Here is a 26,782-nt window from a genome sequence, read left to right as displayed (position 1 = left end):
GGCGTTATAATGTGACGATCAATCCCATTATTCGTTGGTAAACGAGTACCCCAAGAGTTGGCGGTGGGTGGTGATGACTAGCTGCCTTCCCTCTAGTCTTGCACTGCTAAATTAGGGACGGCTAGCGCAGATAGCCCTCGTGTAGCTTTGCGCTAAATCCATAAGAAACAATTATATTCCATTTTATAATTCCTTATATTCATTTAGAAACTTTCTATCGTTATCTTAATATTGACTTATGCTAAATCAATACGTTTGTGCATGGCTAACGTCACCTCAATAATGACTTATGTTAAAGCAATACGTTTGTGCATGGCTAAGGTTACCTTATTAATGACGTATGTTAAAGCAATATTTGTGCATTACTAACGTTATCTTAAATAAGGACTTATGTTAAAGCAATACGTTTGAACTTGACTAAACATATTTCTGGTTTGGGTGAGTACATTTCCTGCATGTGTGATGGAAATAGACAGTTGGTTAGTTTTAGTTTTATTTAGTCTTTAAATAATGTTCCCAGCCATAAGACTGGCATTTCATTGCCGACAGATCTGCCAGTTCTCTTGCTACCGGTGAACTAAAAATAGAATTGTACATAATGGCTCTATGTGACACCCTCTTAAACCTGTAAATTCAAATTATGTTTAAACTAAAAATAAATCATTGGTACAAGATAATTCCTGTGTTAAAATGATTAAATGAGCAGCTGTAACTAGAAACAAAACAAAAACTGAGACTATCCGACTGGAAAATTGCATGCAGTGTTCTGAGAAACGCATTATTGCTTCTATGAAACATTCACAGTTGTAATTCAGTATTTTGGCTCATCGGGTTACAGTGTCCAGTGGAATATCATTTTGGGGGTCACTATGTTACATTTCTTGGTAGGTAGAACTGTCTTGTACATATTTTTAGTTCTGGTTGTCTCGTTTCTAGAATGATAACTTTTGTCTCGTAGATAGTTTTTAATAGCAAAGAGTTGTGTGTAACTGTTCTATCTTAAGTTACAGACTTTATCGGGGGAAAATGACAATTTATACTCTGACTAGCTCTTACCAACTCTGATTCTCTATATATCCCACAGAGCTTTCTAGAATTAGATATATATTTTTCAAACAGATTTTACGTCAGCTATTCATTAAATGACGGATATATTTCTATATTTGAAGAACACCGATATTTGGAATTGTAAAAGCCTATAGATTCAATGAAGTCTGTAGCGCGACTGAAACAATAAAGCTAGCTGTTGGGCTGTGAGATATTGTTGGGAAGACATCGTAGGCATCTTGAACACATATTTAAATAAACATCAGTTAGGCGCTGTTTGAAAGATAGTCAGATTATCAGAGCCTGTATCAGTTTCTTGTAATCACAATGATATATTAAGTTAGCGTTCATATGTTTTCCATGTTTTTTTTCATTATTTCGAAACTCACGTTTACTTGTAAAAGAAAAGAACTATTTGTTGTTTGTGAACCACCTTATTTGTCATTATTGTCTTGTCGTCTCTATCGAAAGAGCTATTTACACAACCAGGTCCTCAACTTTGGCTTATTGCAGCCTGTTTCTCCAATGCAAAAAAGGATAAATACTACAGTATACATCAGTTATCATATGAAATAAGCAAGGAACACACACGGTCCATACTAAAGCTGGCTCCTATAAACACAGTAACTTCATCATATACCACAAACTCCGACCTCTATGTAAGTTTAAAGCAAGAGAAGAGTCCTAAGGATGAACTTAGCAAAAGTACGATGCAACTGAACGTGCATGCCTATAGTTTGATAGCGTTATCAACGGTTAGTTTATGAAAGTTGCACACGTTTGCACACCCTTATAGATATTGCAACGTGTTCATAATCTAGAAAAAATGCATTATTATGTATTGAAAGTAGAGATTTCAGTGCATGCTCTTTAGAACAAAAAACGACAAATCTACCAACAACATACCTTCTGTAGTGGACAGGTTTGAATTCAAGTGGTCAATTCTCAAGCCACGATTGCTCATAGCGATAAAGTAAAAGCGTTACGTAATGTCAGAACGAATGGTGACCCCGTATCAGCGCCATCTATTTGGTCAAAAAGGCAATAATTTAATATAAATTGAGTGTTAACGATAGAGAATTCAAGGAATTGTTTATATTGTTGATAATTGAAACCATTTACTAGCGACCAGTCATTTTTGAAAAAGTTAGTAGAGGGACAGATATTGGTTGTTCAGTTAATGTGAATATCGGTTAAAATATTGAGTTATGTCAAAGCTAGTCGTAAAGTGCTCCACCTGGTCAATGACTCATTCTACCTTGCTTCACACCCAGGATGATCACTTTATGGCTAGCTTTGGCATCTCATGATGCTCCTGACTTCAATAATGAAGGAAAATGCAGAAATTAAATTTTACTTCAGACTCAGTTCTTTAGCGGTAAGTTTCCGGATTTACAACACTAAAATCCAGGGTTCGATACCCCGAGGTGGACAGAGTGCATATCCTGTGTGGCTTTGTGCTAAAGAGGTAGCAACCAGTAACAACAGTTCTTTAGCGACGCTATCTTTCTGCTGATGTACATTAGAAGTAGCAAAGTCTGTTTATAGAAGAAAAACAAACAAACAGTGACTTCTTATTTGTTTTCACATCGTCTGAACAGTGCTTTGTTCTTTACTATTCAGTACTTGGATCCAATGATATCTGTTTAGATCAACTGAGAATCTACATACGTATTTCATTAATTAAGACGGGAGCCAAGCGAAACACCTCATTTTCAAGTTTTAAAGGTTCGAGGCTCGAGTCGTCATGTGCTGTTGAACTTTCAACTGTAAAAACATAATAACTACGGCATTCAATCTCGTTGATCGATTATGACGTTGATGGCTAATGACCTTTCCTCTGGTCAGAAGATCTGAAATGAGGATTTTTATGCCAGTACAAAATTGTCTCTAGGAATCTTTATCCTGACCTTTGAACCCAGGTTCCGCATAAAATGCCTTTCAGTAGAAAACACCAATACAAACATCTCCAACCTGTTATTTTGATGCAAGTTAGTAATCTTCATGTTTTTTATTTGGCGGTATATACTGTAAGTTATGTTGATATGGTTATTAACCGTATTTAAACTACCATAAACGTATAGTGTGGGTGATCTTACAGAAACTCTTGACAACCACTGATACTGTTATTATTTAGTGGCAAATTCTACACTTGAACTAGTTTTTACTAATTTTTGAACTTAAATCATTTAATTTAAGACGTTTCATATTTACCAACAAATTCATGGATAACTCCTTCGGTGTTACGTTCGTTTGGATCTCTAAATAATGTTTCCAGTCATATGATTGCCATTCCATAACCAATAGATACGCTTATAACAAATTCTATAGGCAATACCCATCGCCTCATCCCCACCACGGTTTGCCCCACAGTGGCACAGCGGTCTGTCTTCGGACTTACAACGCTAGAAACCAGATTTAGATACCCGTGGTGGGCAGAGCACAGATATTCCATTGTGTAGCTTTGTTCTTAATTACAAACAAACAAACAAAAAACCACAACGGTTTGCTTTCCTGCTTCAATTTCATTATTTTATAACTGTTACAACTTGAGGTATATTGTAATCCTAAAATTCCATTCGTCACAACTTTAACAACAGAAAACTAGAATTACAAATGTAGATGCCTAACCAAATTGTAAAAAAAAAAAAGACAATTCTTCAGACATTACATGTACGATGTAAATTTCGCTGCATATCTTCTTTTCATATGGGAAAGAAGGACAGCCACATAGGACTTTGCAATGTGCTGTAATCGTCATCAACTTCAGAAGAGAGCAATCAAATAGGACTTAACAACGTATTACTGCCATCATTGTTCCCCTGCGGGACAGCGGTAAGTTTAGGGAGTTACGACGCAAAAATCCGGAGTTCGATTTGCCGCAGTGGACACAGCAGATAGCTTAATGTGGCTTTGCTCTAAAATATATAAACAAACAAAAAATCATCCTCAACTTCGAATGAAGAAAAAGAGAAGATAGATAGGACTTAGCAATGTATTACTGCCATCATTGTCCCCCGGCGGGACAGCGGTAAGTTTAGGGACTAACGACGCTAAAATCCGGAGTTCGATTTGCCGCAGTGGACACAGCAGATAGCTTAATGTGGCTTTTCTCTAAAGCAAGCAAACAAAAAATCATCATCAACTTCGAATGAAGAAGAGAAGACAGATAGGACTTGGCAATGTGCTGCAGTCTTCGTCAACTGATGTTAACTACTCTTTTTCTCTCGCTTTTTTTTTATAATCAATACAGCTCTAGACTAACTTGTTGATCCCATTCTTTCTTCACGGCATTCCCTGCTTATTGGTCTACAGCCAAATTATCACATGTTCCGTGATTTTTATTGTAAACACTCTTAACGCTCCTCTATACTATTTTGAGTGAAAATTTTGTACCAATTATCTAAAAATTCAACATGAAAAGTTTGGATTGTTCCCCAGGGTCCATATAGAACTTTCGTGACCCGTTAACAAGCCTAGCAGACTAGTTATCTACTAAAACAGTAACTGGGTTTTCAGAAGCCCTTACGAATTAACATGATAACTAGCTCTAGAAATATTTCAACAACTTCGAAAATTATTGAGAAATTGAAAATTTCGTCATATTACGATAATTACAATGTTCTTTCTTTGTGCAAAGTTACGCAATTGTCTCTCTGCGCTCTGTCCATCGCGAGAATCGAACCCCGATTTTTAGCGTCGTAAGTCCATACACTTCTTACTGACCCACCGTGAGACATAATAAAAATGAGATAGGGATGTAGGTCAAATTGTCTCTCTGCGCTCTGTCCATCGCGAGAATTGAACCCCGATTTTTAGCGTCGTAAGTCCATACACTTCCTACTGACCCACCGTGAGACGTAATCAAAATGAGATAGGGATGTAGGTCAGAGGTGATTAAAGTCCAAAGACGAGGTCACGTTATATTTAGTTTGAAACACCTGCACTTCTTGCACTTCTATTATAATACACAGGTTTTAATATTTTACTTTATGCAAAGAATTCAAGTCAAAAATAACACCGTAAAACATTCTTGAAAAAATATATTAGTACACATGCAAGTTTATTAGTTCATTATTTTCAGTACTCCTTAGAAAAACAAAACAAGAAGAAGAAAAAAAAAACTACTCCTTAAAATAATACACTTACACCAACACTAACACTTAATAACTGCTGACGTCCGCATGCAACTATAAAGCTTACACAGCATTAACGCGAAAAGTTTTGTTTGTTTAACGCAAGAAGACATGAAACGTAATGGCATATCCTCATCCCCTGACCCTCTACTCTAGCCTGTCTGTCCAACTTACCAGCTTACTCATCTTCCAGGGACAACATAGCAGAAAGCTAGTCTAATAAATACATTTAAAACCCATATGTTAGTGATCTGGTAAAAGAAGAAAGAAAAAACGGACCACCTAGTGAGAGGGAAGCTTGGTAAGCCAAGAAAATTATACGGCTCCAACCAATATTGTTCTCTTCATTGAGAACAGTGAAGCGTAAGCCTTCTTCTTCATGCTAATTGATTCAGACAAGAACACGTTTTTTCAATATTTCTCATTTGGTTTTTACTTTGTTTTCATACACGAACCGTGTATTATTTTAGTATTGTATATATCTCTCTCTTTTATATACACAGATAGATAGATGAGAATTCAAAGAAATAAGAGGAGCTATAAACCTTTGTGTCAAATACCTAAACATTTTATCCGATAAAAAATAAATAATTAATGTAAAGGTGATTTCAGTAAATTTTGTTATCAATCAAACAGATTTAATTTCAGTTATGTTTGTAATATCTACTTGTTATGACAAAATAAGCTTTAATTACGGTGAACATTTTGAAAACTTGACGTACACCTGGACGTACATAAGTTTCATAAGGTAGAGCGTCATACTAGTTTAATTATTTTATTGTTAATTTACATATATATATATATATATAAAAAATAAGTTTTACGTAAGATATCGAAAAATTGTGAAGGAATTGCAACAAGATTATACATAAAAATGTATGTATGTGCATGAAGCTATAAGCTCTAATATCATTTATTAACTCAGACAATTCTTTTATATTTCTCTTTACAGAATGCGACAAGATAATATCAGATAAATGTATGTATGTGCATGAAGCTATAAATGAGTTAATAAATGATATTAGAGCGCAATTCTTTTATATATTTCTATTTACAGAATGCGACAAGATAATATCAGATAAATATAATATGTGTTTCTGTGCTCAACGTTAACAGCTTTTAAACATCCAAAAAAAACACAGGCTCGAATGTAGGCCCCTACGCAAATAATGCATATCAAATCTGTGAGTGCAATAAAAACTGGTACTTCAAATAAATAGATGAATAATAATAATTATAAGAACAGCACAAAAGAAACAAATATGTAGAAAATGAAGAACAACGTATTTTCAGAGTGGAAGTACTGTGAAATATAACGATAATTAATATAACAAAAGTGCTATGTACGTATAGCCATCTTTAATTGGGATAAACTAGCGGGAAGTCAGCTAATCAACAGTACCCACTTAATAGTAGAATTTGACCATAGTTTTCATTGCGCACCCACTGTCCGACACTACGGAGCGGGTTTTTTGTAGTAACTGTACGCGAATCACCAACCTTCGGGTTCACTTCCAACCACGTTGAACACAGACCACGCCTGGCCCATTACGATAACACACAGTAATTTTGCTTTAATTTGTTGTAAAACTAAGTGTCTAACGCGTATTACTTATTTTATAAGCTAAGCTAATATTCTACTATAATCAAAGTTTGTATTATTTGTTTTATAAGCTATTATTCTACAATAATCACAGTTTGTATTATTTGATTTTATAATCTATTATTCTACTATAAGTAGAATAATAGCTTATAAAATAAATAATACAAACTGTGGAATAATCACAGTTTGTATTATTTATTTTATAAGTTATTATTCTACTATAACCACAGTTTGTATACGCTGGCAACTCTGCTGCCAGTGACTAAACTGTCAAAAAACAAAACAATCAGGCTATTTTAAAAAGAATAACAAAGCACTTGGTAGTAGCATATCTTAATATTTAAACAAGAAACACTCTGTTTCATATAATAACTGTATTAAATACTTATAAAACTTTAAATATACTATTTATATCATAACACATAACATAAATATACAATATACACATACAAATACTTACGACATAGGGGTTCGATAGAAATGGTGTACAGATGGTTGAATGTATTATATTTAACAGACATTGAACGTGTAAATTAGCAAGTCACGTGATAATTACAACCGATGTAAAGTCAAAGGGGAATGGCATATTTTAATATTGTTTGGCGTTCATAGGTAGTGTGATGCCACCAAAAATTGATCGCTTTTGGGAAAGGTATGTATTAGTTCTTTCTGGCGCAAAATATTCATACACGCAGATTATAACGATGTATTCAGATCGGGAACTTAGGATTTCTAAGACTGGAACGCCCCCTCCCCCCCACTGGCACAGCGGTATGTCTGCGGACTTACAACGCTAGAAACCGGGTTTCGATACCAGTGGTGGGGAGAGCACAGATGGCCCATTGTGTAGCTTTGTGCTTAATTTCAAATAAACAAGACTGAAATATCAGTTTTACTTAATGAGATTGGCAAACAAAGGAATGTGGATCCACCTGGGGTACCAGGACCATGCGAAAAATCGTATTCCAGCCGTGGTAAGTAAAGTGCGGCGTCTTGTAACTCAAATGTCAGTGGCAAAAGTCATCTACCAGTTTTTGGAGGATTTCAGTCTGTAAAATCGACAGAAGTCACGTATACAGAAGTTGCTTCCACGACATATCTAGCCAATCACCGCATGATTCAGGCAGATAGAGAATGAAACGGGAATTCATGCTATTCTATAAGAAAATATGCCAGTCGAGTCACCGTAAACAATCCTATAGATTTCTGTGTAGTTGGGATGTTAAAACGTATGCTGGAAAACCATTCTTCTCGTACATGAGATAGATTATGGAAAGTGTAAAGAGGAGGGTGTGTGGTGTGGACATGACATCGTTGCGACGGAGTTTTTTGCAATAAAAACTACGCTGCAGGGCTATTGTCAAGAGCCACGGTCGTCATACAGATCACGACGGGTGAGACTCCAAAGTCATTTTAATATAACGTACTCATCCTCTGTTTTTTCTGTATACATCTCCTTAGACATGGGACAAGCTGATGTTTATATCTAGCGTTGTATCAACATTACAGCATATTCTTTGTGTACAGTATAATTTATGTACTATGTTCAAGTACTTAGAATTCCAAAGCCTTTTGTTTGGATGCCGCTCATTAAAATGTCAAAAAAGTCATGAAATGGGGCGTCTGTTAGTAAGAAAGCCTGGAGATAATTATGTTCATGTTCAGAGTTCGTGGAATGTGTTTATAACGATCGGGTTAATATCAAGATATCAGTCCAGAGTTTCCAGAGGTGAGATTAGCTTGGACGTTGGATCAATGTAGTAATTTCTTGCTAGAGGTGAATATTTAGCAGGGAAAAGATTAAGTGCTTCGTTTAAAAAGGGACACTGTAGCAAAATATAAGGCAATAGACATATACATATAAGCACTTTCATGTCAAGATTTATAAAAGACATTTAACTTATCGACTTCTTTGTTCTTGGTCGTTAATTTTCCTAGTTAAAAATATGAAGAAAAAAATTATTGAACAGAGACAGAATTTTCATCTGAAAATAGGAAAAATGTGGAATAATAAATGTAGCATGGAAAATAGAAATCTTCCAATATTCTTCCATAACAACAGAGTGTAAGGGTTTGTTTGTAATTAAGCACAAAACTACACAACGGGCTATCTGTGCTCTGCCCACCACGGGTATGAAAACCCGGTTTCTAGCGTTGTAAGTCCGCAGACATACCGTTTTGCTACTGGGGAGGCTGGTATACGAAAGACATTATAACCTTTTTTTTTTGTTTTGTTTTTAAGTTAAACACAATGGGCTATCTGTGCTTTGCCCACCACGGGTATCGAAATCCGGTTTCTAGCGTTGTAAGTCCGCAGACTTATCGCTGTGCCATTGGGGGGGGGGGCGAGTGTAAGGGATATGTATAAACGAACGCCATACACCAAATGAACTCTTCTGTATAAAACTTATAATGATTCGTTGCGTAGAACTCTTTAGGGCAGTGTTTCTCAACCGGTGGTTCTCTAAACCCTAGGGGTTCGAGAGATAATTCTGCGATAAAGATTTGGTAATGGCATCTTTTCCACTTTCCTGGTTTTACAATTTTTACCAGTTTTAATTTCCTTCTAATTTATTACAATATTTACGGAAGGAAATGGGAGCCGTTTGCGTTGCATAGATTCCGGTTTTATTGTAAATGCGTTACAGAAACTTTTTTATTTTCAACAACTTCAACACGTTCAAAAGTTATTTTATTTAAAACATTTATTGCTGCTTAAAAGGGGTTCGCTGCGAAAATTATTACTACTCAAGGGGTCCTCGAAGAGATAAAGGTTGAGGACCGCTGCTTTAGGGTAACCTTAGCTATTACTGCTCGAAGCTGGGTGTATTAATACAGATTTTTGGCTCAGCGGTAAGTATGCAGACTTATGACGCTAAAAATCTGGTTTCTATACCCATGGTATGCAGAGCACAGAGAGCATATTGTGTAGCTTTTGGACTTATCAACAACTGAACCAAATCACCACCTACTGGAAAGAATCAGTTATACCGTATTAAAATTATGGACGGATAAAAAAACAAAAACATCATGAATGCGAAGGAGATACTAATTTCTCACTGTATTACAGACTATACATAATTTAGTAGTGGAACCTAATAAGTGACAACGTTTGTTTAGACTTCCCTTCTTAATCCCGTTGCGTATTGATCAACGGCAGGCTATATCACGACTGTTCACTGGGCAACATTAATTACGTTTCGATGCCACGGAAAGTTAACTAAAAAAGAAAGAAAGCGTGACACGCATTCTCGTACATTACATCAATATTAACAACCTTGGAAACTTGATTTGTTCCGATGACCGTTGAATATATTCACCTGATTAATCTACAACACCACTTCCTCCATTTCGTTTTCTTACGTCATGACAAATTGAAAATGATGAACCCTAAATCCCCACTCTTCATTCATAAATATAGGGTATCAAATAAGCATTAGTTATTACGAACGCCATACCTCAGAGTATTATATTCATTAAATATAACAGGTTTGTCCAGTTAAGTGTGCTGTGAACGAAATATTATTTATTTATTCCCGGCCTATTGCTTTTTAACGTTCGTATATTCGGTAGTGTTTGCAAGATATAAAATTAGCTATGTAACGATTTCTGCTCATTACAGTTAAAGTAAAATTTTAGAAATTAACACAGTTATTTACATTAGAGATTTTATAGTCCTACATGAATTTAATGAGATTAAGCCTAACCCCTTATTGTTAATCCTATTTGAAGATTCGATCACAGGATATTTTATAATCATCCAATAACTTAATGAATCCAATTACGGTTTTTCCTTATTTCATCTTCAGTCATAACTTGCTAATCCCATGTACTTGAAAGACATCGTTCGGAAAACGAACGTGTTCAAATAATGATGATATAATACTTTTAACAAGAGTCTTGCCACTTTTTTGAATGTCTAGGGTGCTATTATGAAACTTTCTGCAAAGTTGTAATGCATATGAAACTATCAGCCTTCCATTTGAAACATATCATGAAATGCAACTTATCAAAACTTATTGTTCCCACGTTTCAGATAATGAGTATACTAATCACCAATGTCCACATCAAGTCTACGAAGTCTAATATACAGTTGTTTCATTATAATGGTTTACTGACCCTAATGGGCCCGGCATGGCCACGTGGCTAGGGCGCTCGACTCGCAATCTGAGGGTTCGAATCCCTATCACACCAAACATGCTGGCCCTTTCAGCCGTGGGGGCGTTATAATGTGACGGTCAATCCCACTATTCGTTGGTAAAAGAGTAGCCCAAGAGTTGGCGGTGGGTGGTGATGCCTTTTCCTACATATTTCTGTTAGAAAACAAAAGAAACCGAAACCTAACTAATACTTTACTTACAGTTCTCTGGCTAAACACATACTAAGTTATAGCTATTGCGCTGCATAAGTCATTAAGTGTATACTTTATAGCAATTATATCAGCCTGTCATTGGCAATAAGAGCAGATTGATCTAATACAACTTTATCCTTTTACCAAGTCAGATAAAGTAGAAACGTTAGATATGTTTTGGACTTTAGAAGTTCGTTCTATCACTTCCATAAGAACAGGATAAGATAATAAATCAATTAATCACAGAACATTGTAAGTTTTGTCTGATTGCTTTTTCTTTATTGTTAAGCACAAAACTACACAATGGGCTTCCTGACCCGTGCCCATGGCAGATATCGAACTCTGAATTTATCGTTATAATGTTTCTGGTTAGCTAATTATTGTGTAATTAGTATTCTGGAGTAAGATGTAGTGATAATAACTGATGAGTCTCCTCCTCAAAGAAACAAAGAAGAGAAATAAATTTCAGGAGTTGAAACGAAAAAAAAAACACTTCTAATTTTACCTCTTTACCACGTAATCTTTGTTTTGTTTAAATTTCGATTTGCCCGTTCATTGTTAAGAGCAAAGCAATGGGCTGTCTGTGTTGTGCCCACCACGAATATTGAAACCCGGTTTTTAGCGGTATTAGCCCTCAGACTTACTGCTGAGCCACTTCGATAAGAAGTTCAGTCTGTTTCTAATATTCTTTAATTTCACGTTAGTTAAATATACCACAATTTCATTCAATGGTTTATATTTTTTCTTTTTTTTATAACGATTACGTAAACTAAATTTTGTGAATGTAGAGTAAGAAACAACAACAACACTTGTCTCGATATCAACAAGTGCTCCAGGTGGTTGACTCGTAATCTGATGGTCGCGGGTACGAATCCCCGTCCCACCAAACATGCTCGCCCTTTCAGCCGTGGAAGCGTTATAATGTTATGGTCAATCCCACTATTCCTTGGTAAAAGAGTAACCAAAGAGTTGGCGGTGGGTGGTGATGACTAGCTGTTTTCTCTCTAGTCTTTCACTGCTAAATTAGGGACGGCTAGCGCAGATAGCCGTCGTGTAACTTTGCGCGAAATTCAAACAAACAAACATGTGTTCATCCAGTGTGAATGGATAAGATTATCAGTTAGGCTTAAATATTTCACAATATTGAAGTATGTTACGAACATTTCAATTGTTATAATAGATGTATATATGCATATATATATATATATATAGATCTCACAATATACCTTACTACTAATACTCTGAAACAAACACGATCTCTATAGGGTTTTGAGTCTGTTTTACTTCACCATATAGTAAGAAGTATTTAACATATATACAAACACGATCTCTATAGGGTTTTGAGTCTGTTTTACTTCACCATATAGTAAGAAGTATTTAACATATATACAAACACGATCTCTGCGGTTAAACTTCAATTCATTATTGATTTTGTAATAGTTTAGTTTTCACAACAATACAAAAGAGTGTCCATAACATAAAAATGAAACAAGAAATAATAGTCGGTTATTATACGAAGTATTATTTTTGCGTTGTTTATTAATTAACAATCGATGTATGTATATTTATTATGCCTTTTACACAAATATGGAAACAATGTAAAATTAAATAACGGAAATACCTCTTTCTAGAGTTTGCTCGAATACGTTGTTACCGCCCTCTGGTGTACAATTCCAACGTTCGTGTCTGAACTGACGCTGACATTCGAGGATACCCAACTTAGCTCCGGCACTTACTGCTTGGATAGCATCAGGGTATTCCTTACAAATTTGAATTTGTTTGGGAACCAAGTCAGGAACAAAAGCACATATAGATGTTTCTGGACTAATAGGTTGGTCAGATTTTGGAACATCATGAATTGTTGACTCAAGTTCAGGGTTGGATACTCCAAGAATAGCTAGGTACCTGTGTTAAGAAAGAGAGACCTATATTTTACACATGTATATGGTTGATATATTTATATAAAACAAACATTAAGTTATATATATTACTGATGCATATATAAAAGACATTCTCATTAGCATATTTATAGGCTGTATGATCTATACACAGATAATCTTTTAGGAAAATTACCTGTATGTCTTTATTTATTCGTCGTGTATATGCACAATTCTAAGGAGAAATACCTCTAACAATATAACTCCCCCTGGTGTCAAAATACTTCTAACAATATAACTCTGCCAGACTCGTTATCGTATAATTGTTTTGTTTGTTTGTTGTTTTTTTAATTATGCACAAAGCTACAAAAGGGCTATCTGTGTTCTGCCCACCACGGGTATCGAAACCCAGTTTCTAGCGTTGTAAGTCCGCAGACATACCGCTGTGCCACTGGGGTGGCTTATCGTGTAATAGAAACAGCTTAGATTATACCTTCAAACTATTTATTTTAATACTTTGCGACATCAGATACATATACAAATATTAAAGTAGCCTAATCGATTATATTATTGTAAATAAAACATTATTTTTGAGTACTATTCATTACAATTATAATCAATGCTAATTGTTACAGCGTTCATAAATTAAGAACACTTAGGCCATGTAAAGTTAATTAATTGATTCTCAGGCAAAAATGGTGATTTGATTTTATTCCTTTTGTTTTCAGTTGTTGATGGTAATATGTTTTACACAATATTTTGTCGTCGCTGAACGGTCAGGAAATAAGCACTGCTTTATTGACTAATTATGACAAACAGTTACTTGGTGACCTTAAAAATAGACAAAAAAGCGGTCTTATAACTTGGTGTTTTTTATGTTTTCGTTTGAAAAACATTTTATGTTGACCAATAAGTCTTTCGTTGCAATCACAAACATATTTACTGTAATTTTTCTAAGCAATTTTACGAATCTGCTTTCTCCAATAATAATAATAATATTATACACACTAGAAAGACTTGACCAGCTTGAATAAATAATTCGACAGATTCGTTTATTTACCCTTGCAGTTGAAGATCATATGTTTCAAAATTATTCCAGTAACTAAAATAATGAATTGTCTACTTAATGAAATGTCTCCCTATAAGTTGGCCCGGCATGGCCAGGTGGTTAGGGCGCTCGACTCGCAATCTGCGGGTCGCGGGTTCGAATCCCCGTCACACTAAACATGCTCGCCCTTTCAGCGTTATAATGTGACGGTCAATCCCACTATTCGTCGGTAAAAGAGTAGCCCAAGAGTTGGCGGTGGGTAGTGATGACTTCCCTCTAGTCTTACACTGCTAAATTAGGGACGACTAGCGCAGATAGTCCTTGTGTACCTTTGCGCGAAATCCATAACAAACAAACAAACCCTATAAGTTTGCGGACTTACAACGCTAAAATCCGGGTTTAGATTCTTCGCGGTGGACACAGCAAATAGCCCAATGTAGTTTTGTTCTTAAAACAAACAGCCAAACGTAATGAAACACGAATGCCCTCTGTGGATTACAACTTCAACGATAAGTGGTAAATAGCTGATTACCTGCGTTGAAAGCCGTGACAAAGTACACATGAGCACGTGTTTTTGAAGTAATATTTTCAATTGCATAGTTTACATGTCGAGTTATTTCTGTTTGTCCTAGAGCAAAATGAAAAAAAAAATCATTGAAAAGCGATCAAGCGATTTATTGTAACGCAGGAATGTTCCACCTTCGCGAAAAGGGGCCGGAAGGTGTAAGTTACTACTATTAAGGCTGAATATAAGCAATTCCCTATATAATTGAATTGCATTTGCACACCAACCCTTTCATTACAGTGGTAAACATGTGATAAATTACAGTAAGACTGAAGTGTAACACCCATTTAACTCGCTTATCAGTCAGAATATTATGACGTTTTTTGTGTTGTTATTTTTTTCCTGATAGTACAGTTAGTTTAGAGCGTTTCAAATTCCATTATGTAATACAGCGTAATGGATCTTGTACCACTCGTGTTTGGGTGAGGTGGCCCAGGCGGGATCTTATTTACTGGAGGTAATTAACAGCATATCACAAGGTGAAAATCATTCCTCTACAGCTTAGCCAACCCTTTATTTGGCAAGAAACCCGAGAATGTTAAAAAAGGTTAAAGTGGGGTCACGGCTAACCCACACACTTAAGAAAGGAAACTCTTTCGTACTTAATATTAACACGAGAAGTGTTCTCAGAACAGGTTCTTACGGGATTAATAGACCTTGCTCCACTGATAGGTGGGTGCAGAAGATTGTCAGACACCTACATAAAACCTATCTGAGTTACTCGGACCACCTGCGAAATCAAAACTAGACAGGCGGGAAAGATATTTTGTAAACTAAAAAAAAAAAAAAGAGAGAAACTAATTGTTTTCTTTATATATGTATATATATATGGTCACGTGGTTATAATTAGTAGTATAAAAACGCTTAAGAATGTTTTAAAAGTCCATTGAAAAGTTGGCGTCTGTATCTGTTTTCCTGTAATTTTCTCAGCATTTCGTATGGTATAATATTTTCCCCATTCCAATGTTATTTGTTCCATTCTTTGTATGGATGGAATAGACATCAGAATAGGAAACCTGATGAAGATCATCAGATGCTCTGAGAATAACATTCTATATATGTATGTATATTTAGAACAATGTTGCATTGTTCGTAAGGCGTTAGTAGGATGCTAATAGGTTTCACTCAGCTTAGAGCACCATAGAGTCGTTTGTTTTTTTTTACCAGTGAGTCAGAAACTTCTGAAGAAACATAACTACCAAATACGTGGTGTTCAAATTAAAATGGCGTCAATTTGAGGCAATTCCTTATAGCTGTGAACATACACAAGTTTTAAAGCGCCACCTATCTTTGATAGCACATCAAATGTTGACGTTGTTGTTGTTTTGAATTTATACATTATATTACAAAAAACTCTGGGACAATTCATATCCAGCTATTAATGGGCTCGCTCCTTCTGCTTGTGAATATTGTGACGGATTGCTGTGTAGTCAGAAGCTGTTGCTTGATACCCGGTATTTATTCGTGAGTAAGAAAAAACCCAGCTGGGGTTTGGATATCCCGGGGTCTTAGGTGAATACCACAGCGAGTTGGAGTCAAAATGCCTAGGGGAAAGGAGATCAAGACATTTAAAGAGAATGTTTACTGGATGAGGCATTGGTAATACTAGTGTCTGAAACATTTCCATCTTCTTACTTCCATTCACGTCCACTGTAAGAAATATACGTCCACCAACCACCACGAAGAGTGTTGTAAAACGTAAATGCCTAGGGGAAAGGAGATCAAGACATTTAAAGAGAATGTTTACTGGATGAGGCATTGGTAATACTAGTGTCTGAAACATTTCGATCTTCTTATTTCCATTCACGTCCACTGTAAGAAATATACGTCCACCAACCACCACGAAGAGTGTTGTAAAACGTAAATGCCTATCTGGGATGAAATCTATAATTCAGGACTTTAGTGAGAGTTTAGGATTGCAAGGCATCACGTTCACTGTGCACAGGAAGCGCTATGCTGCTACTTAACTAACAAGCTGCAATCCATAAGCCACTCTTCACATCCGTGATTGACAAGGTCTCACGACGATAAAATATCTACGTGGATTTGACATGAATACATAAAGAGGTTTACCTAGGCATCAGAAACTAATATCGCTTTGCGTACTCGAAAAACCTGCATGGGTATGATGAGTGTAATAATGTACTTTGAGCGCATGAAGAGTCCACGTGGGCGTAATAACCAATATTGAACATTTAGACGTTCATAAAGTTTGTTTTCTGTTACTTATTGAAAACACTATTCGTTGGTAAAAGAGTAGCTTAAGAGTTGGCGGTGGGTGGTGATGACTAGCTGCCTTCCCTCTAGTCTTACACTGCTAAATTAGGGACGGCTAGCGCAGATAGCCCTCGTGTAGCTTTGCGCGAAATTCCAAAACAAAAAACTTATTGAAATATGAACAGCCAATAAGCTTATTTCGTAAAAATAATGATTATCTATTGTATTTTACTGAAGATTTTGATCAGTGCAACTTTATCACCACAATCACCAACGTCTTAGGTTACTGATTAATTAAAAATACTGTGGCGAGTACAAGACTTATTAAGAGTAATTACTTGAGAAAATGAAGTATTTCAATCTTAAACAATATTACTACTTAAAACCATCATACAGTAGTTTGAATACATGTCACTTATTTCGATGTTTACCTGCATTTAGAACGATTTTTCAGGGTAAAACTGTTTCTTTAGTTGCCTTTTTTTTTTTTGTTTTAGATAGAGTCAAACTTTTCTTATAACATTTATTTTTATGTAACGCGTTCTATACACCTAAAGGTTACACATTTTTCTTCTGTGGCTATATTAATACCAGTGATAAATTTGCGCGGGTCGTTACACAAGGCGGAACAGACTTAAGACTATCACGTGTCTTGAAAAAGTTTTAACAGCTGCAGGATAACTTATTCTCCATTGCCAACCACTTTGATACTCTACTACATGATGCCGTTCATCAGTGTAGTACTTCTGAATGTTTCCACCACACAAAAACACGCACTACCTCAAGGAAAGGTCAATATAGACTTAGAACTTTATGACCAGATGTTTCAACATCTCATTTTTGTTACCTTACTGATGACAAATTACACTTTACACCGTAACAGATGTTGTCACTCAAATAGAATCTCATCCACTGCTGTGTCTGTTAAAAAATAAATTGGCAAAAAAAGATTTATAAACACAATGAAGTGATTTTTATTTTTGTGAAAACACTACTTGTTTCGACCGATCATTGGTCTGTCTTCTTCAGGTACCCTTTTTGTCCAAGATATCTGTCTAGCTGAAGAAGACAAGACCAGTGTTTTGTTTTCACCAAAAATATACCACTTCGTTATGCTTATAAATCGCCGTTTGCCAGTTTATTTATATATTAGCTGAAGTACCCGTCCCCTGGACTGAAGTTATGTAAATTCGTGATTAATGAAACGTGAAACCGCAAGTTTGCATATATCTCCGCATGGATATAAGAAACCTTCATGCCAAATTTGGTGACGATCCATGAACAGGAGGCAAACCGCAAAATGCAAGGCTGAAAATTTTTATGTATTTCCCCATGGACCCAACAAACCTCCATCGTTACAATGTGACGGTCAATCCCACTATTCGCTGGTAAAAGAGTAGCCCAAGTGTTGGTGATGACTACCTTTCCTCTAGTCTTTCACTGCTAAATTAAGGACGACTAGCGCAGAAAGCCCTCATGTAGCTTTGGGCGAAATTCAAAATAAACCAATCCTTTATTTCTTTCACAGTATAGGTGGTGTATACTTTTCGTTTGGTTGTTAGTAAACACAAAGCTACACAATGGGATATCTGTGGGGTATTGAAACCCGGTGTTTAGCGTGGTAATCCTGCAGACTTACCGCTGAGGGGGTGTGGTCTATAGTAGAGAGAGAGAGAATAATTTTACCTGGTTTGTTTGCTTCAGAATTTTCGCGCAAATCTACAAAGGGCTTCCTGCAAATAGCCGTCCCTAATTTTGAACTGTTTGACGAGATGGAAGGCAGCTAGTCAAAAGCACCCCCTCCTCCCCTGCCAACTCTAGGGCTACTCTAGTTTGACCGAATAGTGTGGTTTAACCGTTACTCGTATATCACACCGATGGCTCCAAAGTGCGCAGCGCATTTTTGAGGCAACAGGTCGCGAAACATGAACTTACGAATTCAGAGTCCGGGTACGATAACCACCAAGATCTGACATTGGGAATATAGTTAAGATCTGCAGATACCTCAAAGTGGGAACTGGATAAAGTTGTATAGTGGATGATCTTAATCTGTGTTTTAAATTGTTATTGGTTGATGGCAGTGTATATTTTCGATGTCCTACTAGTAATTAATTATTTTAATAAGTTATTCAGCTTGTTCCACTCAGCGAATAATTTACAATAACAATAGAATATTACTTTTTTTATTGTTTGAAACAGGAACGTAGATTTTGTTCGTGTCATGGATCACGAACAGGAAGATTGTGTGGTGTGTTAGGAATTTCTATAACTTATAGAAATGGTGATAGACAATCATGTGACCTGAAACTATAACTTCCAATGAAGTACAAAGATACATCCACAACTAGGTGGCAGAGTCGCAAGTATCTGTAATCCTGGTTGTTGTTGTTTTTAAAGAAACATTCTCAAACGGATATTTACCCTCACCTTACTGATTTGTGAGTTTAGTGTATACTACCATTAGTAACCACATTCTGCTAAGTTAATATAAACCATTATTTGATAAAAGCTTGCGTGTGTGCACTTATAATGGACGAACCGCTGGACCGATTTTCACTATACCTAACATATGCTTTTAGGCTTCCAGGGATGTGACATGAAGAGACGTCGTTCGGATCTGTTCCCTTTTCCCATGTCACCCCCAGAAACCCCTATGTCTGTCCCCGTGCGTTGAACAGATACATCAGTTAGTATTGAGTAATTGTTTTGTTTTTTTTTAGCCTGTGACAACACTCGGTGTAAAGAAATGGCCAAAAAAATTGGGTAAAATGTCTTATTTTCTATATAACTTATAGAGGGCACCCCATCATTTACTAGTGAAATTAATTAGTTAACTTAGCAATGAAATGTATCATATCTCAATAACGAAAATCACATCATATCGCTCAAACAATATTCAAGCTAACATTATTTTCTAAAGCTATTTCATATGGTATATATTTCATTCATTTTTTTTTCATAAATCAGTTTTCTTGATTTAAAATTGTTCGTCAGTATTGTTACGCGTTGATATTTACAATGTTTATAAGATCTTTTTCAATTAAATGTTTTTTGGTTTTTCATATCAGTGCGATATTTTGACGGCGTATATTTCAAAATATAGAAATACGGCTGTAGAATATTAGAATATCAGAGTTCTTTGTACAGTGGGTAGAACCCAAACCAGTATTGCTTTCTAAGATACTTTTCAACCTTATCTTCTGTTTATCGTTTTAAGACTTAGAAACACGTGTTTGTTATTAGTAAACGATAAAGCTATTTCTGTACCTTGTTACATGCACATTGACGCTTAGATAAGATTCTCTGAACAACTTATGTATACTCATTAAACAATGGTACAGGTCAAAGCGTGTTACTTTGAGTAAACAAATCAAGACTTCTTTTTGAGAAGGTTTTATCGGCTACATAATAACAAAGGGGGATCATTAGCTGTGGTTACGTCAAGCACAACAGTAGGCTGCTTTCCAGTGAAACAAGTCACACTGTATACGTTAGTAAACTGGTTAGGATATAGTAAGTGTGGCACTAAGGGCCATAATTTCTCTACCAAATATTTTGCAAATCTTCCTGAAAATATAACACTAAAACTTTCCTTGTATATAATTCAATTAATCCTAAATGCGTCTCTATTATTAATTTATTCGTAATGTTCAGGATCAGAATCATGACTGCCTGATATAGCCTGGTGGTTAGGAAGTACGATTCCTAATCTGCCTGATATAGCCTGGTGGTTAGGAAGTACGATTCCTAATCTGCCTGATATAGCCTGGTAGTTAGGAAGTTCGATTCCTAATCTGCCTGATATAGCCTGGTGGTTAGGAAATTCGGTTCCTAATCTGCCTGATATAGCCTGGTGGTTAGGAAGTACGATTCCTAATCTGCCTGATATAGCCTGGTGGTTAGGAAGTTCGATTCCTAATCTGCCTGATATAGCCTGGTGGTTAGGAAGATCGATTCCTAATCTGCCTGATATAGCCTGGTGGTTAGGAAGTTCGATTCCCAATCTGCAGATCTCGAGCTCGAAACCCCGTAGCCGAAGTTACTCCCCCTTTCAGACGTGTGGGCGTCATAATTTGATATGCACTCCCATCTTTTGGTGCTAAAGAGTAGCCCGCAAGTTGGCGGTGGGTGGTGTTGATTAGCTGCCTTACCTCTAATCTATTACTTCTAATAGCCCTCGAGTAGCTTTGCACGAAATTAACTGGAACAAACAAACAAGTCGGATCATGATAAATAGGATCAGTTGGTGCTAGAACAATACACTTAATGAACAAGTCTTAACATACGAACAAACAGAATCAGTTTACTGCTTATTTCTATGATAAACAGGGATATTTGATGAGATTGTTCTATGAGAAGTATAAATGAAATCGAATAGTGGTGAACACGATCAACAAGTTCAGCGGTAAGAAGGCGTTATGTGTTATGTACAACTGTGTGTGTGACAGTAAAAATGCGTTATTTGTTATGTACAACTGTGTGTGACAATAAGAAGGCGTTATGTGTTATGTACAACTGTGTGTGTGACAGTAAGACGGCGTTATTTGTTATATACAACTTTTTGTGACAGTAGGAAGGCGTGTATGTCATGTAAAACTGTGTGTGACAGTAAGAAGGCATATGTGTTATGTACAACTGTGTATGACAATAAGAATGCGTTGTGTGTTATGTACAACTGTGTGTGACAGTGAGAAGGCGTTATGTGTTCTGTACAACTGTGTGTGACAGTAAGAAGGCGTTATGTGTTATATACAACTGTGTGTGACAGTAAGAAGGTTATGTGTTATGTACAACTGTGTGTGACAGTAAGAGGGCATTATATGTTATGTACAACTGTGTGTGACGGTATGAAGGCGTTATGTGTTATATACAACTGTGTGTGACAGTAAGAAGGCGTTATGTTTTATGTGCAACTGTATGTGAAAGTAAGAAGGCACTATGTGTTATCTACAACTGTGTGTGACAGTAAGAAGGCATTATGTGTTATGTACAACTGTGTGTGTGTGACAGTAAAAATGCGTTATTTGTTATGTACAACCGTGTGTGACAGTAGGAAGGCGTTATGTATAACTGTGTGTAACAATAAGAAGGCGTTATGTGTTATGTAAAACTGTGTGTGTGACAGTAACAATGAGTTATTTGTTATGTACAACCGTGTGTGTGACAGTAAGACAGCGTTATTTGTTATATACAACTTTTGTGACAGTAAGAAGGCGTGAATGTCATGTACAACTGTGTGTGACAGTAAGAAGGTTATGTGTTATGTACAACTGTGTGTGACAGTAGGAAGGCGTTATGTACAACTGTGTGTGACAATAAGAAGGCGTTATGTGTTATGTACAACTGTGTGTGTGACAGTAGGAAGGCGTTATGTACAACTGTGTGTGACAATAAGAAGGCGTTATGTGTTATGTACCACTGTGTATGTGACAGTAAGAATGCGTTATTTGTTATGTACAACTGAGTGTGACAGTAAGAAGGCGTTATGTGTTATGTACAACTGTTTGTGACAGTATGAAGGCGTTATGTGTTATGTACAACTATGTGTGACAGTAAGAAGGCGTTATGTGTTATGTACAACTGTGTGTGTGACAGTAAGAATGCGTTATTTGTTATGTACAACTGTGTGTGACAGTAAGAAGGCGTCATGTGTTATGTACACTGTGTGTGTGACAGTAAGAAGGCGTTATGTGTTATGTACAACTGGTGTGACAGTAAGAAGGCGTTATGTGTTATGTACAACTGTTTGTGACAGTATGAAGGCGTTATGTGTTATGTACAACTGTGTGTGACAGTAAGAAGGCGTCATGTGTTATGTACAACTGTGTGTGACAGTATGAAGGCGTTATGTACAACTGTGTGTGACAGTAAGAGGGCATTATATGTTATGTACAACTATGTGCGACGGTATGAAGGCGTTATGTGTTATGTGCAACTGTATGTGAAAGTAAGAAGGCACTATGTGTTATCTGCAACTGTGTGTGACAGTAAGAAGGCGTTATGTGTTATGTACAACTGTGTGAGATAGTAATAAATACTTAGGATTATCATAAACAAGTCCATGGATAGGAAATCCCAAGTGTTATAGCTGAGTGAGATAGTTAGAAATGGCCAGAGTAATTATTAATAAGAATGTCTTGGTGATAGTAAATAAAAAGTGTATAAAGAGACTTCCAACCATATTATTTGGTATGATGTACAAGTTCACTGGAACGAAAGTGCTAGATGTTATATATAGGAAAGTAGATATATTTTCTAAGAGACTTCCAACCATATTATTTGGTATGATGTACAAGTTCACTAGGAACGAAAGTGCTAGATGTTATATATAGGAAAGTAGATATATTTTTTAAGAGACTTCCAACCATATTATTTAGTATGATGTACAAGTTCACTGGGAACGAAAGTGCTAGATGTTATATATAGGAAAGTAGATATATTTTCTAAGAGACTTCCTGGCGAAGGAAAAGCTTTGTACCGTGTTAACACCGAAGCCTTGAAAAAAAAAAATGTTTTCCGGTATGTTTGTGCAATTCTGTGAGATGTCTTAGGACTTTTGTGTGTTCATTCTATACATAACTTATTGTTTATTGTTCTGAGATCCCGATATACACAAACAGCCAAATGGGTGGTTGAAATTCAGGTTTCTAAGGTTCTGGTATACCCAACCAGTAAAGTAGTATTCCATTAGACGGGATGGTTGAGGCTCAGTTTTCTAAGGTCTTGATATATACAATTAATGTATCGGTATTTCAGGAGAATTGATGATTAAGGTCCAGTTTTCTGTAAGCCCTGATATACACAACCAGAAAAGTGGATGGTTGAGATAGAGTTTTCTAAGGTCCTGATGCACCCAAGCAGTAGATTATATATGTATTTATTGAATTATTGCAGTCTACTGAGGAAAGGTTTGTCTCAGGGAAATATTACAGGTTATATCATTTAAGAATAATTCGTTTCGAATGATGCGTTTTTACAGACATCCGTTGTGTTTTAATATAATCAATCTGAACACTCAGTATGTGAAATATAACAAGAATTTTGTGCAAGAAACTTTTTAGCCAATTTGAAAGGGGAAAATATTGGAATTTATCTCTTGGGATGTTTATTTGAATCAACTATTTTAGCAAATGTGGTTCCTGTTGTTACGTTAATTACGGTGGTATTCATAATCTGGCGATTCACTTAACGCACTTCAGCCATTATAGGTTTCAATTTTATTGTGAATTGGCTTATAGTTTTGCTTAGTTTATTACTTAGTTTTAAAATCTAGTTACGTCACGGTCACGTCACGCTTGATTTCTCGAAATAGGAGGAGTCATAAAAGTCAAAATGCATTTATTCAACTATAATAGTTCGATTAATGTCTGCCCATTACTAGTTTAGTGACTGGAGGGCAAGAGGACCGTAAGAGGAGGTGGGGATGTGTGCCGTGACACCGTATAAGTGTAGTGAGTGTTGGTATAATAAGCCTAAAGTAAATATGTAGTGTGGGATCACCTAGGCTAGAGCTAAGTGCATAAAATTTATCATGAAAGTAAAGATATCGATTCAGTTGTCAACTTAAATCGTATCTTTGTTATATCACCATTGTTTTAAATTAAAACAAACTTCTTTAAACAACAGGTAATCTAAATTAAGAAATCAACAAATATTTTTTCCAGTTTTGTTGTCTTTACATTTCATTTTATACTTTCAGTACAAAGACTAACAACAATATCAGGTTACTAGCTGGAGTACCCGTCCCCTGGACGGAAGTTATGTAAATATATGATTAATGAAAGGTTATCTTGGGCCATAAAAAGTTGCTTCCTTTATATGTAATTGTAAAAACGCCCATAAAAACTGCAAAACACAAAATGTGAAACCGCAAGTTTACATATACCTCCGCATGAACCCAACAAAGATTCATGCCCTTCAAGAAGGGGCGAAGTAGTGGCTAAAAAACTGGTTAGGGGTATAATTGTTATATATTTAAATAAAACTTTATTATTACAAAATTCACTTTATTAACACATTTCAAACACTAAAAGAAAACAAAACGGGAATTTAAGTTTAGTTTTTCAAACTGCTAGACTAAAGGTAGCAAAATAATCAATTCTCACCCAAGACGCAAGTTTTAGGAACTAACCACGGGATCAATCCTTAGAATCTCTTCCTGCGATCTTTAGAAGGCACTGTGAAAATGAATGTGAGCATAGATATTCCCTTTTTTACAAGAGACCATTTCTGACAATTAGACAGCAATAATGGCATCTAGGGTTGAGCACTGGGGAACATTTAGAAAAAGGCCCGTTGTTCGAGTGAATCCGCCTGAAGAGAACGAATAAAATGTTTCTGTCTCGATTGTCTAATTTCCTCACTCCTTATCTGTTAAGAATGTTGACGACAGAACAATTAACACTACCTCTCTCCTCCAGGAGACGATCTTTTTCTCCCCCTTCTTTTTTAACATATGCAATTTTCAAATGGAACATTGTTGGATTGGCTACCAGATAAACCGGGCTGTTTTAATTCTGTTTGAAATTTAAGATGACTTTTAAACCTTAAAAACAAAAGTCAGTGAAAAATTCAAAGCTAGAATGGCTTCATGTGTTTGAGTATATACTTTTAGCACTATGGCTAAAAAGAATAGAAAAAAAGGTTCCAAGTCAGTGAGGTCTTTGAAATTAATGACATCATTTCCTGTTATATAAAAAAACAAAAAACATTTTGACAAAACAGCAATAAAAAATATCACTGTTACGTCGTGGCCTCCGGGATTTGTTCCGTTTCCTTTTGTGAACCCATAGCTACTAATTAAAACAAAATATTCCAATTCCTGACTAAAGTTTCAAAGCTTATAGTTTGTATTCCTTATGGTTATATCCTGATTTGTTCAGCTTCCTTTTGTAAACCCATAGCTACTAATTGGAACAAAATATTCCAATTCCTGACTAACGTTTGAGGGCTTACAGTTTGTATTCCTTATGGTTATATCCTGATTTGTTCAGTTTCCTTTTGTGAACCCATAGCTACTAATTTGAACAAAATATTCAAATTCCTGACTAAAGTTTGAAGGATTACAGTTTGTATTCCTTATTGTTATATCCTGATTTGTTCAGCTTCCTTTTGTAAACCCATAGCTACTAATTAGAACAAAATATTCAAATTCCTGACTAAAGTTTCAAGGCTTACAGTTTTTATTCCTTATTGTTATAATAGAGTTGTGTGAATGTGTTGAAAACAGTTAAGGTGTGAAAAAAGTTGATTCTATATAGTGTAGCTTTGCTTACAAATAAAACTTTGGAACATGTTGACCGAAACGCTGGTTCTATGTATCATTACGAATAGTCATATTAACTTCAGCTATAATCCTACCAATGAACTGTAACAATGTAACCTTAACCTGATGAGGACTGGAACTCAGCGACAAGTTTCGTCGTTAGTCGCTTATTGCAAGACATGGTATCAATATTACTGGTGACATTTACACACTAGTTGATAATTAGAAGTTATTTTTCAATATACTTATCTGTTAAATTAATAAATCAAAGTTTTACGACTCCTTGTTCTTAATCATTTTCGACTCCCGGCGATTCAGTGGTAAGTCTGAGGGCTTCTAACGCTAAAAAATCAGGTTTTGATACCCGCGGTGAGCACAGCTTTGCGTTTAACAACAAACAAATAATGTTAATTGTTTTCCAGTACACAAAATCACCCAGTTGTTAACGTATTATTTAGATATACGTAAATAATACTAATAATCATCAAGTAATACTTTTATATACTACTGCTCCCTCATAGAAATAAATCCGTCATTTTATTTTGCTACTAATGTAATAAAATCACATTTTCCTTTTTAAAAGAGACTTGAACACATTTTAAAGTGGGTCGGATTAGCGAAGGAGCCGACAAGAAAATATAGATGTTTGAGTTTTGTTTTTTTTTTCAATTAT

The 26,782-nt window shown here is 35.8% G+C and overlaps 1 protein-coding gene across 1 annotated transcript in view; it reads right to left on the bottom strand.

The window, feature by feature from the left end:
• Positions 1-26,782, bottom strand: part of LOC106468165 (protein Wnt-7a-like) — an 85,619-nt gene that overhangs the window by 31,595 nt on the left and 27,242 nt on the right. The window contains exon 2 of the mRNA XM_022396467.1: positions 12,759-13,042. Within this exon, the coding sequence (XP_022252175.1) occupies positions 12,759-13,042 (284 nt within the window). The remainder of the gene's footprint in view (positions 1-12,758; positions 13,043-26,782) is intronic.

Source organism: Limulus polyphemus, unplaced genomic scaffold (genome assembly GCF_000517525.1).
Source record: "Limulus polyphemus unplaced genomic scaffold, Limulus_polyphemus-2.1.2 Scaffold2898, whole genome shotgun sequence".
Classification (NCBI taxonomy): Eukaryota; Metazoa; Arthropoda; class Merostomata; order Xiphosura; family Limulidae; genus Limulus; species Limulus polyphemus.
Note: the sequence above shows the minus strand (reverse complement) of the source record. Positions and strands in the feature narration are given on the sequence as shown.